Source organism: Lynx rufus, unplaced genomic scaffold (genome assembly GCF_022079265.1).
Source record: "Lynx rufus isolate CCGP_SWC_20201006 ecotype Redwood Valley unplaced genomic scaffold, mLynRuf1.p SCAF_6, whole genome shotgun sequence".
Taxonomy (NCBI): domain Eukaryota; kingdom Metazoa; phylum Chordata; class Mammalia; order Carnivora; family Felidae; genus Lynx; species Lynx rufus.
Genome location: NW_025814878.1, coordinates 47,808,535 through 47,826,421, shown reverse-complemented (window position 1 = coordinate 47,826,421; position 17,887 = coordinate 47,808,535). Strand labels below are relative to the sequence as shown.

The window sequence follows — 17,887 nt, the reverse complement described above, 5'->3', positions numbered from 1 at the left end:
CCCTTTTTTTCTGGACAAGCTAATGAATTGTCCTACCAAGGCAAGAGACAAAAAAACAACAGATTCCCAAACACTGCCCATGGTCTAGCGTCGTCAGTGGGGGGTAGCAGGAACCAGGGCTCCTAACTGGCATTGCTACATCCACCAAGAGATGAGTCTGAAGGCTGAGTAGAAGGCAGGGACAAAATGACTAAGGGCCTTATATGCTAAATAAAGAGTTAATTCCTTCACTCATTCTTGCATCCAGCAATTATTTATTGAGCACCCCTATGTGCCAGATTCTGCTCTAGGTGCTAGGAATGCAACAGTGACTAAAACAGATACATCCCTAGTCTTGTGGAGCTTCCATTTTAGTCCTAGAAGACAAACATTAAACACTGAACAGGTCAGGTGATTATATGTGCTATGGAGAAGATAACAGTAGGGTAAGGGGAGGGGTGCTTGGGAGATTCGGTTGAGTGTCCGACTTCGGCTCAGGTCATGATCTCACAGTTCGTGTGTTCGAGCCCCCTGTCTGGCTCTGTGCTGACAGCTCGGAGCCTGGGGCCTGTTTCGGATTCTGTGTCTCCCTCTCTCTGGCCCTCCCCCACTCATGCTCTGTCTGTCTCTCTCAAAAATAAATAAACATTAAACAATTTTTTAAAAAGTAAGGTAAGGGGAAGAGAATAATGGATGCTATTTTATATAGGGTGATTAAGGAATGTGTGCTCAATAAGGTGATGTCTGAGCAACAACCTGGAGGATGTGAGGAATAAACCAAGTGGATAACTGGAAACAGAGTATATTCTAGACAGAGGGAGTAGCAGCAATACAAAGGTTCAGTCAGGATCATGCTGATATGTTAAAAAAAAAGGGGGGGGCAGGAAGACCAGTGTGGTTGGCACTGGGGACCTGGGGGCTAGAACGTCAAATGAGGCCAGAGACGTCAAGATTAGGGCTGCCCAGGTAGGGCCTGATGCCCACGTAAGACAAGTGACCTTAGCTGACTTACTATTCAAGGATCATCGTGTTAAGGATGGGCTCAGGGAGGAAGCTGGAAGAAGAGTAGCCAGTTAAGAGGTGAGGGATGGGCTAGGTGGTACTAGAGGAGGTGAGAAGTGATCAGAGTCTGCGTGTTTGGAGGGCAGCACTGATAGGAGTTATGGATAGAGTTTACCCCCAGGATCGTTCTGTTGCGAGGTGGAAGTGTGGGGAACAGACTGGAAGTGTGGGGAACAGACTCGCAGGGTGGAGCCCCCAGAGAGCTCAGGAACACGGCAAACCAGTGGGGGTGAGAGAAGCTCAGCTTGCTGGTGTGTTGGCACCTCCACTTTACTACAAACACAGGGCCTAGATCAGCCCAATTTGTCCAGACCCCCTGGCTGGAGGGACCGAGCTTAGAGTGTTCTAAAACCTGGCCAGGAGTGGTCCTCTGCTTTGGATGCACTTCCACGCAGGAAGCGTCCTGGGAAATAAAGCAGCGAACAGTGCCCTTGCACAGACCTTGCCTGGGACAGTGGCTTGTCCCTGGGGCTGCTGTTGCTGCAGTTAGGATGTCATTGTTTCTGCCCCTGCAATGAGCCTTTGATACCCTTTTCCTTACTGTGTTTCAGAATACAAGTCAATTGAGGATTGCGAGGAGCTGGTGATCAATACTACAGCCACAATCAACAACTTATCTTACTACCAAGTGAAGAATTCCATAATTCAAGACAAAAAGCTATATATTGCTGAATGTAAGGTTCAGTGTTGGGTTTGGGTGGATGAATATTTAACATTTTGACTCTATTTGCTAAACACAGACCTGGTGGCATTCCTATTTTCCGATTTCTGGTACAGATATCAAAGAGCCTCGTTCAATTCTAAGAAATTGGAATATGGGGAAAAGTTAGTGTCCAAGTTCTTGCTAAAGTCTCTTACAGTTTGTGTTTTATTATTGCTTTAAGATTTTGACTTATCAGTATTTAGTATAATACTGGAGCCTAATAGCCTTTAAATTAAAACTTAAATTCACTGGTTTTATTTCTCTGGTCCCCAAACCCAGTGCTCATAAAGCTTCTTGTGAGTAATAACATGGATGGAATCCTTGAAGCTGTGCGTGTTTTTGGAAATCTCTCCCAGGACAATGACATCTGTGATTTCATTGTGCAGAAAAATGGTGAGTTAATGATACTCCGTGTTCATCAGCATGTACTTCTTGCCAATAAACAGCTAAGCAGTTCTAGAGCTTGGGTCATGACAATGTGATACTTGTTTCTGCTTTGGGATGAGTAGTGCTTGACATGCCGTTCCATGCATGTGGAAGGCTCTCCACTCGATATGCCAGGATAGATCTGGCCAGTGTTCTCAGGGTTCCCCTCTCCCTTGTGCATGGTCTTCCGAGTTCTGAGATGGTGTGTGTGTGTGTGTGTGTGTGTGTGTGTAAGGGAAACAATCTATAGTCATTATTACTGTCCATGAGAATGGACTCAGTTGACATTCTCCTTCATGTACTAGAATGTCCATTACAGCCCTACTTGTAATAGCAACAAATGGAAAAAACCTAAGTGTGCATACATCATGATATGTTCATGCAACAAAAAGTTCTACATCAATTAAAATAAATGAACTAGAGATTCATGGATCAACATTGATCAGCCTCAAACATAATATAGGAGCAAAACAGCTAGTGATTGGAGGGTATATACAGAATAATGCCATTAATATAGGTTTTAGAACATGCATAACGATCTTGAGTATTGTTTATGTAATGTATAGTAATGATGTAAAGGTACAAATGACATTTGGAAATTGTAAACTCCATACTTAAGACAGAAGTCACCATTGGAAGGGAAGGCATGCCCAAAGATATAAAATTGGATCTGTAACATTTTTTTTTTAAGTTTATTTTTTTATTTTGAGGTCGGGAGGGGCAGAGAAAAGGAGATAGAGAATCCAAAGTAGGCTCTGTGCTGTCATCCATGGCTCAATTCCAAGAACCATGAGAGTATGACCTGAGGCGAAATCATGAGTTGGTCACTTGGGGCACCTGGGTGGCTCAGTCAGTAAAGCGTCTCTTGATTTTGGCTCAGGTCATGATCTCACGGGTTTGTGGAATCGAGCCCCTAGTCCAACTCTGTGCTGACAGCATGGACCCTGCTTGGGATTCTCTCTGTCCCTCTCTCTCTCTGCCCTTCCCTCCACTCATGCTTTCCCTCTCTCTAAATAAATAAATAAACTAAAAAAAAAAAAAAGTCCAGGGGTGCCTGGGTGTCTCAGTCAGTTAGGCTTTGGCTTTGGCTCAGGTCATGATCTTGCAGTTTTGAGTTCGAGCCCTGTGTCAGGCTCTGTGGTGACAGTTCAGAGCCTGGAGCCTGCTTCAGATTCTGTGTTTCCCTCTCTCTCTACCCCTCCCCCACTCACACTCTGCCTCTCTCTCTCGCTCTTAAAAATAAACATTAAAAAAATTTAAAGAAAAAAAAAGTCGAATGCTAAACTGACTGAGCCACCCAGGCACCCCTGTAACATTTTATTTCTTAAGCCGGGTGGCAGGTACACAAGATAACCACCTCTATACATCTCAAATATTTCATGTAAGTATAATACCTAAAACTTCCTAATTATCCATGGTAGCAAATTTAGGTAATACAGATATTAAGGAGAAAAAGCAGCAGCAGCAAACTGTCACCCATAATCTCACTCCCCCAGAGATAACTGTTAACGTTTTGGCGCATTCTTTAGATTCTTAAATACACACATGTATGTGTCTGACCCATCAATGGGACCAAAGTCAGAACAAGATGGCCACCTCTTAGGTGATAGGGTGGAGGCAGAACACACTTTATCCAACCTCCCCCAATCTTTTGCCCAGCCCCTTCTGGGGGTATAAGAAACCAGGATAGATGGTTCCATTTCCTAGGTGTAAAGGAAAATGGTTCCTAGAGGTGGGAAGCCTGTCTTGCCCTGAGCTGCCCCCTACCCTGGAAGTCCTGCCTTGCTACAGGCCAGTTTCCAGCCATCTGAGCAGTTCTTTTACAAGCCCTGGAAGACTTTAGAGATCTCAACAGGAGCCTACTTCCCCCCCGGGGTTCTGTATTTAATTTTTTTTTAATGTTTCTTTATTTTTTTTGAGAGAGAGAGAGAGAGAGAGAGAGAGAGAGAGAGAGAGGACCAGTGGTGGGAGGGGCAGAGAGAGAATGGGACAGAGGATCTGAAGCAGGCTCTGCGCTGACAGCCCTTTGCAGGGCTCCACTTACGAACCACAAGATCATGGCTTGAGCCCGAGGCAGATGGTTAACTGACTGAGCTACCCAGGCACCACCAGGGGTTGTGTATTTAAAGAAAATTGCTGCAAAGGTTCAAAGGGGCCCTTGAGAAGAATCAGATGTTAGAGATGAATGTCACCTGTGTGGTTGGACTTTGTGATTTTTTTTTTTTTTTCCCCCTTTCTACTGGAAGGGACTATATCATTGCCCTGGGGAGGGAGCTGCTGCCTGGGTCAGATGCAGCACTGCTGGAGGACCAAGGACTTGGGGGATGGGGAGCAAGTTCTAGATGCAGTGGATGTTGGCAAAACCACAGCTGGGCATGAGTAAAGCCTTAGGTAGAATGGATTAAGTCCCCTAGCAGAGTTTCCGGTTTTTCGAGCCACTCCTCATTTCCCCTTTGCCATTTATAATCTAAGGTACAGCTGGGAACCCTGAGCCTTATTGGTCCACATTTGTTCTCTGTCCTCCCAGTACACAAGTTCATGATTGCACTGCTCGATGCTAAGCATCAGGATATTTGCTTTTCTGCCTGTGGCGTTCTCCTAAATCTCACTGTGGATAAAAACAAACGTGTCATCCTAAAAGAAGGAGGTGGCATTAAAAAGTAAGTTTCAAGGCATGGAGTCCTGACTCTCAGATGTCAGAGGGAATGGTTTCCCATGGAGCTTGGGCCCCTCTCATCACTCTTCTGGGGTGGAGGTATTTCAGCATTTGGAACTGCCAAGCTACGGGCTGAAGAGGAAATTTAGGTGCCACTGGACTCTTAAAACCGTTCAGAAGTAGGTTATTGCTACTTTGTAGCTACTTAAATTTATAGATGTGAAATGTTAAAAAAACCACTGAATTACATATAATACATATTAAATAATACAGGATGATCGTCATTATGCTAAAAATACAAAAATTAATAAGATTCTGACCAATAACTTTTCTTTTTAAGTTTATTTATTTTGAGAGAGATAGAGACAGCTTGAGTGGGGGAGGGGCAGAGAGAGAGGGAGAGAGAGAGAATCCCAAGCCAAGTTATGCACCGTGAGATCATGACCTGAGCCAAAACCGAGAGTTGGACGCTTAGGTGACTGAGCCACTCAGGCTCCCCACTAACAACTTCTTAATTTGACTTTTATTGACTTAGGTTGGTGGATTGTTTAAGACATTTTGGTCCTACCGATTGGCAGCTGGCCTGCTTGGTTTGCAAAACTTTATGGAACTTCAGTGAAAATATCACCAACGCTTCATCATGTTTTGGAGATGAAGACACCAACACATTGTTAGTCCTGCTACCATCATTTTTAGGTAAGACTCCAGACTGTGAGTCTGTGAGTTTTATCAGAGTAGGAGAAATGTTCTTTTCTGTGACCAGCATGGGTAAAGATTGGTATGTGTTTGAGTAGCTGTGTAAATTTGGAAATATCCGAGAATAGGCAGAATGTTATTTACAATGGGGACACAAGGACTCCAACTCATTGGATTCTGTCATGGTTTTTTTCTGTGGCTTTTCTCATTTTTTTCTTTTCTGAATTTTTTTATAAACTGCCTAAATACCAGATGTGAGCATAAATTATTGGTGTTGTTTAAAAATATATAACATTGGAATTGATAAAATATGGCTAAAAGTTACTCTCAAGTCATGGTTTTAATGGATCTATACATTTTAATTAGCAACTATGTTATGTGGAGGAGGGTCTGTGAAATTATTTGACATTACAGTGGGGTTCAGACCATTGAAAGGGAAGAAATCACTGATACAAATCAAAGGAAAGGATAGTTTCTTATGTTAAAAAAAAAGTTTTTTTAGGAGAATTTTTTTCATTCTGGATTAGGTCTAAAAACAATGACTTAAATAAGTGAATGTTTTCAATAATCCTTTTTCTCAAAATGGAGACCATGTCTGTACCATTGCCCAGCCACAGTGTTGCATCTGCAAGGCCATGTGGAAGCTCTCATTGTGGCTCAGAAGCTGTGGATTCCAATGCTGGTGTTTTCTTGTGGTGTGATTTGACCAGAGAATTTCAGGACCTGTCTTTTCATCTCTGAGATGGGGACATGATAACCCTAGCCCTGCTCTGGGGAGTAGTGAGGATCAAATAAGCATCTGAGTGCATAATGGAAAGACCACAGGGCCCATAGCACTCCGTTCTGAGTTTAAGCCCTTGCTTTTGTCACGTGTAAACTTTTAATGTTGGGCTTAACCTCCCTGAATTTATATTTTTTCATCTCTAAGCTAGGGACCATTGATGGCCACTTTGTGGAGTTGTTAGAATATAAAGGAGGAGACATTGTACAGAGAGCCTGACAGAGTACCTGACACACAAGGAGTCCTCAAAACAGGGCTGTGAAAGTGCTTTGTAAATGCTAAGTGTTGTAACAATGTTATTAAACAGGAACTCAGAACCAGAAGTTACTTGAAAGAATCAGGATTGCTAGATGGATGTGAAATTTGCTCTTTTCAGGTAAATCTAATTTTGTGGGTGTAGGAGTAAGAAAAAAAAATGAACATGATTTTAAATCACTGAGGTTCACAGTCTGCTCTGGTAACACTGAGCTTTCTCAGGTTGCCAGGAGCAGAAGTCTGTGCTCAACTTGCCTTAATTCAGTTCTCAAGTGGGGCAGAACATTGGAATTGGGTGTGGAATTTAAAAAACACACACTCTTGTCCTGGCCCCATCCCCAGGCATGCTGATTGAGGAACTCCAGGGTGAGGCCAATTGTCTGTGTTTTTTTTTCAACGTTCCACAGGTGAGTTTGCTATGCAGCCAGGCTTGAGAACCCCTACCTGCTCAGTGAAGGAGTTTCAGGGAAGGGTGCACAGGGAAGAAAGAAGCCAGGAAATAAACACATTGCCCAAAGCCTGCTGGAGGGGCACTCAGGACCTAGAAGGTCGTTCCGGATGAAACCAGAGTCCCTGAGTGACCCCTTCAGTGGCAGGCCATCATCTGCTCCACCCTGCTTGAAACTCAACTCTGCTCGGTCTCCGCTGTGATGCAAAAAGTCCCTAGAGGCTCCTGCTTGGTCATGCTTCAACTCTCTCGAGGCTTCTTAGTGCTGCCCTCAGCATGTGTCTCCTCCGTTGTTGGCATGTCTTTCTATGTGTCTCCTGTTTGGGGAAGAGGTGTGGTTGCTTTCCTGAATCACTCCCTTGGGGTGTAGGGCTTTCAGGGCTAAGGCAGCAGCTGCCTGTACCACAGCCTACCTGTGGCTTCCTTCCCTGGCTCATAGGTCCAGAGTGGTCAACCATAAATAACAAAATGGTGGGGACATGTTACATATGGGCCCCTTTGAATTTTTTTTTAATTAAAAAAAAATTTGTTCTTAAGTTTATTCATTTTTGAGAGAGACAGAGTGCAAGTGGGGGAGGGGCAGAGAGACAGGGAGACACAGACTTTGAAGCTGGCTCCAGGCTCCCAGCTGTCAGCACAGAGCCCGATGTGGGGCTCTAACTCACGAACCGTGAGATCATGACCTGAGCCGAAATCAGGTGCTTAACTGACCGAGTAACCCAGGTGCCTCACATAAGGGCCCCCTTAAACCCCGTGTGGGCACGGGCAGCTTCTCAGCAGAATGCAGTACCCGGCAGGCACTTCATTCTAGTAGCCCCTCCCTCAGGCTTCCCTTAGAACCAGGGCAGGCTTCTCCTTGTGCTTCCCCAACCTCTGAGCCTTTGCATGTGCCTATCCCATCCAGGTGCTGCCCGTCCCTGCAGACCCTTCTCACACAGCTTTTCAAGCCCACAGTGTAGTCATAGGAAATCTGTACTTCTTAAATAGCAATCGTGAACTGTGTAACTTCTCCTGTGTTATTGTTTTGTAACTTTTATCTTGTTTCCCCACTCCAACTGAACCACTTTAGGGAAATGATATTGCCTCATATGAAGTAGGTCCTTGATAGATGCCTGTAGATTGGCTTGCTTGCTTGCTTTCTTTCTTCCTTTCTTTCTCTCAAGTTTTTTTATTTTGTGAGTGAGAGAGAAGGAGAGAGCATGAGCAGGGGAGGGGCAGAGAGAGCAGGAGAGAGAGAATTCCGAGCAGGCTCTGTTCTGTCAGTACAGAGCCGGAGGCGGGGCTCGGTCCCAGGAGCCATAAGATCATGACTTGAGCCAAGATCAAGAGTCAGATGTTTAACAGACTGAGCCACCCAGGTGCTCTGATTGACTAACTTTGTAAATCCTCACCCAAACCCATGGAAGGGAACTGTGGTGTGGAGAGCAAAAATAAACACATTTGATCAGGGAGCCACAGTGTGTCAGGGATTTCTCACGTGGTCACTAGGCCCTCCTTACAAATTCTAAGGACTGAGCTCTTTCCTGGTGTTTGCCTGTGTGGTGCCAGCCTCAGACCCTTACCTCTGACAGGGCTGTAGTATGTCTGACCAGCCAGGACGCAGCAATTAGTATGGATAGGTGAGTGAGAGTGTACTGGAATTCCAGTTGTTTCACACAGATAGCTAAAAAGCTGGTCATTTTGAAAACAGAATGAGCTGTTAAATCACAAAGCCCACATTGAAGTGTGCACTGCTTTTAGAAATAACAACAAGGCAATTGATACAGTAATAGAAGTTAGCCAACTTTTTTTTTTTTTTTTTTTTTTTTATGGGTGACTGAGGAAAGACAAAAAAAAGGAGAAAGTAAGGGTCCTTAACATGGTTGGGACATTGGGACGTTGATGTTCTTTTTGGAAAGTAGCTTAAAAAGAAAATTGTCTGAAACGTCTTGATGTATTGCAGTCACTTCTTATAAATTCATCAGTAGTGTGTTTACCTTGATGTTTATCTTAAGTGATGTACACAAGTCTGGCATACTGTTCTACCATGAGCTTCTCTCAGGAGAGCTGGTAACTGGTGATCAGTGTGTGCAGTTTACTAACACAAAGAACACAGGTTATTTTATGTTCATCGTAACATATGTTCAACTTAGCACCTAGGTTGTGAGACAAGGGGTAGAGTGAGGCCTGGTGTTCAAGTTAAAGGATCACATTAAAGGGGCTCCTGGCTGGCTCAGTCAGTGGAGCATCCGACTCTTGATCTCAGGGTTGTGAGTTCAAGCCCCATGTTTTAAGTAGAGATTACTTAAAAATGTTTTTCTAAAAAAATTAGAAGAAAATAAAGGATGACATTAACAAGTCCACACTGAAGAGCATGGACTGTGAGGACTGGGCCTTATAACAGGAAAATAACAGAAAACTGGGAGATAGTGAAGTAAGAGAAGCTTTAATTGACGCTGCAGGATACTTAAACTACAACAGAAATCGTGATATAATGATCACTGAGGAATTTATTGTTTTGGGTTCTTTACTCCTTTCTATACCTTTCTAAAACTTTCCTTTAAATTCTAGTATTAGAAGTATGCTGTTCACACAGAAAGCTTAAGAATGATTGGTTATCAAAATCAGTGCTTTCCATCCTGTGTCCAACATCTTTAAAAAAATGAGGTGGTAGCAAAGAAAGAAAATATCAGAATATATTACATGCAGTAAGACTATTCTATTGTGAAATGGTTGTTAATTGTAAATAAATATGTAAGTCATAATGTACAGTCCTGACGTATGTATCTTTTAGGTCAGTCAAGAGTTTGAAAATCATAGATATAAATTGTTCTTGAATTTGCCTCTGCTATTGTTTCTTAAAAAAATTTTTTTTTAATGTTTATTTTTGATGGAGAGAGAGAGAGAGAGAGAGAGAGCATGAGTGGGGGAGGGGCAGAGAGAGAGGGAGACACAGAATCCAAAGCAGCGTCCAGGCTCTGAGCTGTCAGCACAGAGCCCAATGAAGGGTTTGAACTCGAGAACAGCAAGATCATGACCTGAGCCAAAGTCAGACGCTCAACCGAATGAGCCATCCAGGCGCCCCCTCTGCTATTCTTTACTGCAAAGACTACACATTCCAAAATATAATATCTAGTGTAGTAGGGCACTTTCTTATATATTTGCTGTATTTACTTTCAAACTTCAGACTGCTTTTTGCTTTTACTTGTAGCTGTTGGGCCACTTTTGTTTCCTTGTCTAAACCAATTTACAATTAATAGGGTTCGAGTGTGGATTAACTAATCATAGGCCAGACCTCAAGAAAAGTAACACAGTCTTGACATTAGATTGAAAAAAGCCCTAAAACACCCAAATAGAGATTTGCTAAATCCACTAAATCCAACTAAAACCTGTGCAGAGGAAGGAACTGCCAAGTGCCTGGGCAGCCGGCAGCCCTAAGCCTCTTTGGAAAGAAGGGCATTAAATAAGAGAATTCATCGTCTGACATGAGTTTGTGCTCAGAAAACCTGGAAAAGAGTGAGCAGGAAGAGGATCGAGAAATCTCTCAGGCTTCTCATGTCTGGAAGTAGCTCCATATTGGCTTTGAAGGCCCAGAAGGCCGTCGGCATTCTCCTCCCCTCGAGGCCCTGGTTAGCTTGTGGGTGGGGAGGTCTAGGTTTGCCTACAGGAGCTGGGAGTGCCTCAAAGGGAGTGCCTTGCTGAAGTGTTTGTGTCTGTCCAGAACTTATCTCTGAGCGGCAAGGCTGTCCTCTTGGTTGGAGGAGAGGTGGGGGAGGTCCAAACTGGGATTGCAGGCTGCCTTATCTTACTCAGGGTACTGACACTAACACCAACAGTGCCAAGGTACAAAGGATATATGAAGATACACAGTGCAGACAATTTGATGTAAACAGTAATGAAGCATTTGATAATGGGATTTTAATTGGCCCTATTAAAAAGTTTGCAAGTTACGTAAGTAGCAATATTTGTGGTCATTTTAGGGCTTGGTGGTTACCACTTACCATGTCTGCCTCAGCCACAGACCTAGGAAGTGGAAGAGCCAGTCTTCTGACCGGCAGGCCAATCCATTTTCCTAAAATCCTTCACATACGGGGTGCGAGGCCCAATATAAACAAGCAAAATATTGGCACAGAACGCTTAGTGGCCATTTATCTTCCTATTTGGGTTGGATAGACTTTCAGTGTTTACAGAATTCAGGGTGCCCTTGGAATAAGAAGCAAATTAAGGTTGTAATTTTTTTTTTTTTTACTAGTGCTTTTCTACATTATACGTGGACTCACTTGGGATTCTAATACTACTTCACTACTTCAGATTCTCAAAGTCTCCCACGTTTCACTGTTATTGGTGAGAGCATAGGGGCCTTTACAAAGAAGTACACTGAGGCTGCTTTAAAGCCAGCAAAATTGATTTTCAAATCAAGTGTCAAATTCAACTGTGTTACTTTCCGAAAAGATTTCCTGACTCCTTTTAGATCTGTCAACCACTGAAGTAATTCACTTTTCTAATGTGCAGATAAGGAATATCTATTCATATTTTGTTTCTCCTGAGAAACTGTGATCTGACTTTTGGATGTGGATATAAACACTTGGGGATTAGTTGAAATAAGAGCTCAACTTAATCCAGGATTTTTTTTTTCTTTTGAGAAGATTATTGTCCTTTTTATAGTGAAGAACTACTTCTATACTTTTTTTTTAATTTTTAAATTTATTTATTTATTTTGAAAGAGAGAGCGAGTGGGGGACAGCAAGAGGGAGAGCATGAATCTTCAGCAGGCTCCACAACCAGTGTGGAGCCCAACTCTGGGCTCGATCTCACAAACCGGAATGTCATGATCTGAGCCGAAATCAAGAGTTGGGCACTGGACCACGCAGGTGCCCCAAGAATTACTCCTATAAAAAACAAATGTAACCCCCAAATCATATCTGTGTTATATTGAGATGAGAGATGACCCAGGATGAATTTAACTTATGCCATCAAAATTTAAACTTTAACCAGTAGGATTACATGCCAAAATAATTGCTGTAATTTTAATTTTTTGGGTGCAGATGAAGAACTAGCACTGGATGGCAGTTTTGATCAAGACCTAAAAAGCTATCACAAACTCCAGTGGGAAACGGAATTCAAACCTGTGGCCCAGCAGCTCCTGAACCGAATTCAGAGTCATCATACCTTCCTGGAACCACTGCCTATTCCTTCTTTCTAACATGATGTAGATTAACAACAGAAGCAAGAAGTCAGGTCTCCTTCATTCTTACAGAGTGGTAACATGCATGAACATTTGTTTTTCAGTATGGACAAATAGTGAAAGTTTTTCAGATACTGATTTTAGTGAGTAGTCTAAGTATCTTAGAAGAAATAGGCATTTCTTCTCGTTAGGTAGGTATTATGGAAAAATGAATATAAATGTGCTCTCCGCTATGAGATATGTAAGATGAAAATATATTCACAGTTTTTCAAAGTACATGACTTCTTTTTCTATTCTGTATTAAATACTTCGGTTCCAGTCTTAAAGTCTGGATTTAACAACTTTGGAATTTAAGTGTTTGTCAGTTCAGTAAGTGAACCGTGCAATGAAGACTCCTAGATTTTGTATCTGGGCAGAATAGTGATCAACACTGTGAGGACCACATCACTACATAACCGTCTGTACTAATTCTTTGTCCTCTAATAATAATTTTCTGGTCAGGTACCAGTATTTTTCTTGTTTTCATGTTAAGAGCGGGAGTAAGCAGAAAAATTTAGAGACACTGCTTTGGGCAATCTACTCTATTAAATAAGTAAAATAGATGAAAAAGGGAGTATTTTACCTCTTTCTTTTCATTTGAAATAAAATGACTAGACCACACAGTCCTTCTAGTTGTAACTCTCTGTGATTAGGGAGGTGATAGAACATCCTCAAAAGGGTATAGGCTTAGGTAAATGGCAGATCTCAGCTTGAATCCTAGCTATCTCCTGTGTGGACCTTGGGAGAGCAACTTAATTTCTTTAACTTCAACTGTAAAATGGGAATAGTAAAATAGGAATGTTTTATTCTAGTGCAGTTTGGGAAAATAACAAAAACATTAAATGGGCAAGTTGCCTAGCATAGTGTCTGATGTGTAAGTAGGTGCTCAATAAATTATAGCATGGTGATGGTAATTTTTTAGTTTACTATTCTTTGCAGGGTAAGTTTGGCCTTTGAAAAAATGATAAAAACCAAAGAAATTGAGATTATTATTCTATATTAGCCAAATGAAGATTTGGAAATAAAAGCAGATGAACTACTCTGCTTGGAGAAAAGCTGTTATGAATGGCTCATCTCTCACCCTACAAAATACCAAGACTAATGGGAAGAGGGCATGTACTCCAGACTGGATGGGCTCTCAAAGACCATTAGAATATAATATCTAAATTTTCAGGAATAAATAGACTTTCCAAGGGCCCTTCTAGTCTGGGCCTAGTCTCTGACAAGGGCTCAGCAAAATCCCCTAGGGACACTTATTGTATACCTTATTGTATAGTCTGAGGGGCTGATCTCTCAAAACCATTTAAGGGTCTAAGTTTTTTTTTTTTTCTTTTTTTTAATCCATAGCAGGCCATATATTCTACTTTCACTGAAAAAGATCAAACTATTTCTCCCCCCAAAACAGCCCCCTCAGTATTTATAACTAATATAATAACTCATGGTGGAATACCATTATTCCTATTCTCCATATAAACTCTTCACCCTCACACTCATGTGCAAGCTGGACCTTTTGGAACAACCTATCTGCCTTCCCCTTCGCTTTTTAAAAATATTTTTTTAGGGATCTCTACACTGTACATGAAGCTCAAAATCACAGCCCTGAGATCAAGAGTCACATGCTCTACTGACTGAACCAGGCACCCTTGTTTTTTTTTTTTTTTAAGTGATTAAAAAAACACATAAAATTTACCATACTATTTTTAAGTGTACAGTTTAGTAGTGTTAGGTATATTCACATTGCTCTGCAACAGAGCTCTAGAACTTTTTCATCTTGCAAAACTAAAACTATATTCATTAAAAAAAAAATCCCCATTTCCTCTTCCCCTCAGCTCCTAGCAACCACCCTTCTACTTTCTGTTTCTATGAATTTGATTAGATACCTCACATAAGTGGAATCATATGATACTTGTCTTTTTGTACTGGCTTATTTAACTTAGCATAATGTCCTCAAAGTTGATTCTTGTTGAAGCATGTGACAGGATGTTCTTCCTTTTTAAAGCTGAATAATATTTCCTTGTATGTATATGCCACATTTTGTTTATCCAGTCATCCATCAGTGGACATTTGGGTTGCTTGTACCTCATAGCTATTGTGAATAATTCTGCTGTGAACATGGTGTGTAAATAGCTCTTTGAGATCCTCCTCCTTTCAACTCTTTTGGGTATATACCCAGAAGTGGAATTACTGGATCGTATAGTAGTTCTATTTTTAATTTGGGGGGAATATCTATAATGTTTTCCATTGAGGCTCCACCATTTTACATTACCACCAACAGTGCACAAAGGTTCAAATTTCTTCATATCTTTGCCAATGCTTGTGATTTGTTTTTTATAGTAATCATCCTAATGGGTGTAAAGTGATAATGTCATTGTGGTTTTTATTTGCATTTCTCTAATAGTCAGTGATGTTGAGTGTATTTTCATCTGTTTGTTGACTGTTTATATATCATTCCTGGATTAATGTCCATTCAAGTCCTTTGCCCATTTTTTAGTCGGTCTGTTTGGGTTTTTTGTTGTTGAGTTGAAGGAGTTCTTTATATATTCTGGCTATTAATCCCTTATCAAGTATATGATTTGCAAATATTTTCTCTCCTTCCATAGGTTGTCTTTTCACTGTTGATTGTGCCTTTTGATGCACAGAAGTTTTTTGTTTGTTTTTATGTATGCCTGTCATGGGGCTCAAACTCATGACCCCAAAATTAAGAGTCACATGTTCTACTGACTGAACAAGCCAGGTGCCCCATTGATACACAGAAGTTTTTAAGTTTGATGTAGTTCCATTGGTCTATTGTTTCTTTTGCCTTTGCTTTTGGTGTTATATCCAATAAATCATTGACAAACCCAATGTCCTGAAGCTTTTTCCCTATGTTTTCTCCTAGGAGTTTTATAGTTCTTATATGTAGGTATTTAATACATTTAATTAATTTTTGTGTATGGTATAAAGTAAGGGTCCAACTTCATTCTCTTGCATGTGGATGTCTAGTTTTCTGAGCACCATTTATTAAAGTGATTGTCTTTTCCTCATTGAACAGTCCTAGCACACTTGTGCTTAATTTGACCATACACATGAGGGTTTACTTCTGGGCTCTCTGTTCTATTCCATTGCTCTGTATGTCTGTCTTTATGTCAGTACCACACTGCTTTGATTACTATAGCTTTGTAATGTATTTTTAAATCAGGACATGTGAGACCTCCAACTTTTTTTTTTTTTAATGGAAGTATAGTTGACCTACCATATTATATTAGCTTCATGTGTACAACATAATGATTCAACAATTATTTACATTACAAAATGCTCACCAAAATAAATGTAGTTACCATCTGTCATCATACAAAGTTATTAATAACATCATTGACTATATTACTTATGTTGTACTTTTCATCCCCATAAGTTCTTTATAACTGGAGGTTTGTACCTCTTAATCCCTTTTACCTACCTTGCCCATACTCCCATGTCCTCATCTCTGTATTGTTCTCTGTACAGAGATTGTTCTCTGTATTTATTAGTCTGTTTCTGTTTTTTATTTGCTTGTTCACTTGTTTCTTAGATTCCACATATAAGTGAAATCATACAGTATTTGTCTTTCTATGTCTGATTTATTTCACTTAGCATAATACCCTTTAGGTCCATCCATGTTGCTGCAAATAGCAAGATTTCATTTTTTCTTACTGCCCACTAATATTCCATTGTGTATATATACCACATCTTCTTTATTCATCTATCAGTGGATGCTTAGGTTGCTTCCATGACTTGGCTACTGTAAACAATGCTGCAAAAAACATAGGGGTGCATATATCTTTTCAAATTAGTGTTTTCTTTTTCTTTGAGTAAATACCCAGTAGTGGAATTACTTGATTGTATGACATTTCTATTTTTAATTTTTTAAGGAACCTCCGTACTGCTTCACATAGTGACTGCACCAATTTACATTCCCAAAAGTGCATGAGGGTCCCCTTTTCTCCCCATCTTTGCCAACACTTGTTAGTTCTCGTCCTTTTTATAATAGCCTTTCTGTGTGGTATGAGGTGCTATCTCATTGTTTTGATTTGGATTTTCCTGATTAGTGGTGTTGAGCATCTTTTCATGTGTCTGTTGGCCATTTGTATGTCTTTGGAAAGATGTCTGTTCAGTTCCTCTGCCCATTATTGAATCAGATTCTTTGTGTTTTGTTTTTTTTGTTTGTTTGTTTGGTGTTGAGTTGTAGGAGTTCTTTATATATTTTGGATATTAACCCCTTACTGGATATAGCATTTGCAAGTGTCTTCCCCAATCAGTATGTTGTTTTGTGTTCATGGTTTCCTTCACTGTGCAAAAGCTTTTTAGTTTGATATAATCCAACAGTTTATTTTTGCTTTTGTTTCCCTTACCTAAAGAGACCAATCCAGAAAAATGTTACTAAGACTGACATCCATGAGTTTACTGCCTATATTTTCTTTTAGGACTTTTATAGTTTCAGATTTTACATTTAGGTCTTTAATCCATTTTGAGTTTATTTTTGTGTATGGTGTAAGAAAGTGGTCCAGTTTTATTCTTTTGCATGTAGCTGTCCAGTTTTCACAACACCATTTATTGAAGAGACTGTCTTTTCCCCACTGTATATTCTTGCCTCCTTTGTCATGGGTTAATTGACCATATAAGTGTGGGTTTATTTCTCGGCTCTCTATTCTGTTCTGTTAGGATCTAAGTGTCTGTTTTTGTGCCAGTTCCACATTGTTTTGATTACTTTGTAGTGTAGTTTGAATCTGAGGTTGTGATACCTCTAGCTTTGTTCTTCTCAAGATTGATTTGGCTATTTGGGATCTTTTGTGGTTCCACAGAAATTTTAAGATTTTTTTTCTTCTAGTTCTGTGAAAAATAATATTGTTATTTTGATAGAAATTGCATTGAATCTGTAGATTGCTTTGGTAATGTGGACATTCTAATAATATCCTTCCAGTTCATGAGCATGGTATGTCTTTCTATTTATTTGTACTGTCTTCAGTTTTTTTCATTAACATCTTATAGTTTTCAAGGTACATATCTTTCACCTAGGTATTTTATTCTTTTTTTTTAATTTATTTTTTTTAATTTATTTTTTTTTCAATATATGAAATTTATTGTCAAATTGGTTTCCATACAACACCCAGTGCTCATCCCAAAAGGTGCCCTCCTCAATACCCATCACCCACCCTCCCCTCCCTCCCACCCCCCATCAACCCTCAGTTTGTTCTCAGTTTTTAACAGTCTCTTATGCTTTGGCTCTCTCCCACTCTAACCTCTTTTTTTTTTTTTTTTCTTCCCCTCCCCCATGGGTTTCTGTTAAGTTTCTCAAGATCCACATAAGGGTGAAACCATATGGTATCTGTCTTTCTCTGTATGGCTTATTTCACTTAGCATCACACTCTCCAGTTCCATCCACGTTGCTACAAAAGGCCATATTTCATTCTTTCTCATTGCCACGCAGTATTCCATTGTGTATATAAACCACAATTTCTTTATCCATTCATCAGTTGATGGACATTTAGGCTCTTTCCACAATTTGGCTATTGTTGAGAGTGCTGCTGTAAACATTGGGGTACAAGTGCCCCTATGCATCAGTACTCCTGTATCCCTTGGGTAAATTCCTAGCAGTGCTATTGCTGGGTCATAGGGTAGGTCTATTTTTAATTTTCTGAGGAACCTCCACACTGCTTTCCAGA

General features: G+C 40.6%; 1 protein-coding gene across 1 annotated transcript in view; it reads left to right on the top strand.

Moving 5' to 3' along the window:
- ARMC2 (armadillo repeat containing 2) overlaps nt 1-12,188 on the top strand; it is a 95,134-nt gene extending 82,946 nt beyond the window's left edge. The window contains exons 13-17 of the mRNA XM_047102467.1: nt 1,593-1,715; nt 2,024-2,137; nt 4,698-4,830; nt 5,362-5,522; nt 12,031-12,188. Coding sequence (XP_046958423.1) covers nt 1,593-1,715; nt 2,024-2,137; nt 4,698-4,830; nt 5,362-5,522; nt 12,031-12,188 — 689 coding nt within the window. The remainder of the gene's footprint in view (nt 1-1,592; nt 1,716-2,023; nt 2,138-4,697; nt 4,831-5,361; nt 5,523-12,030) is intronic.
- The last annotated feature ends 5,699 nt before the right edge of the window (nt 12,189-17,887 follow it).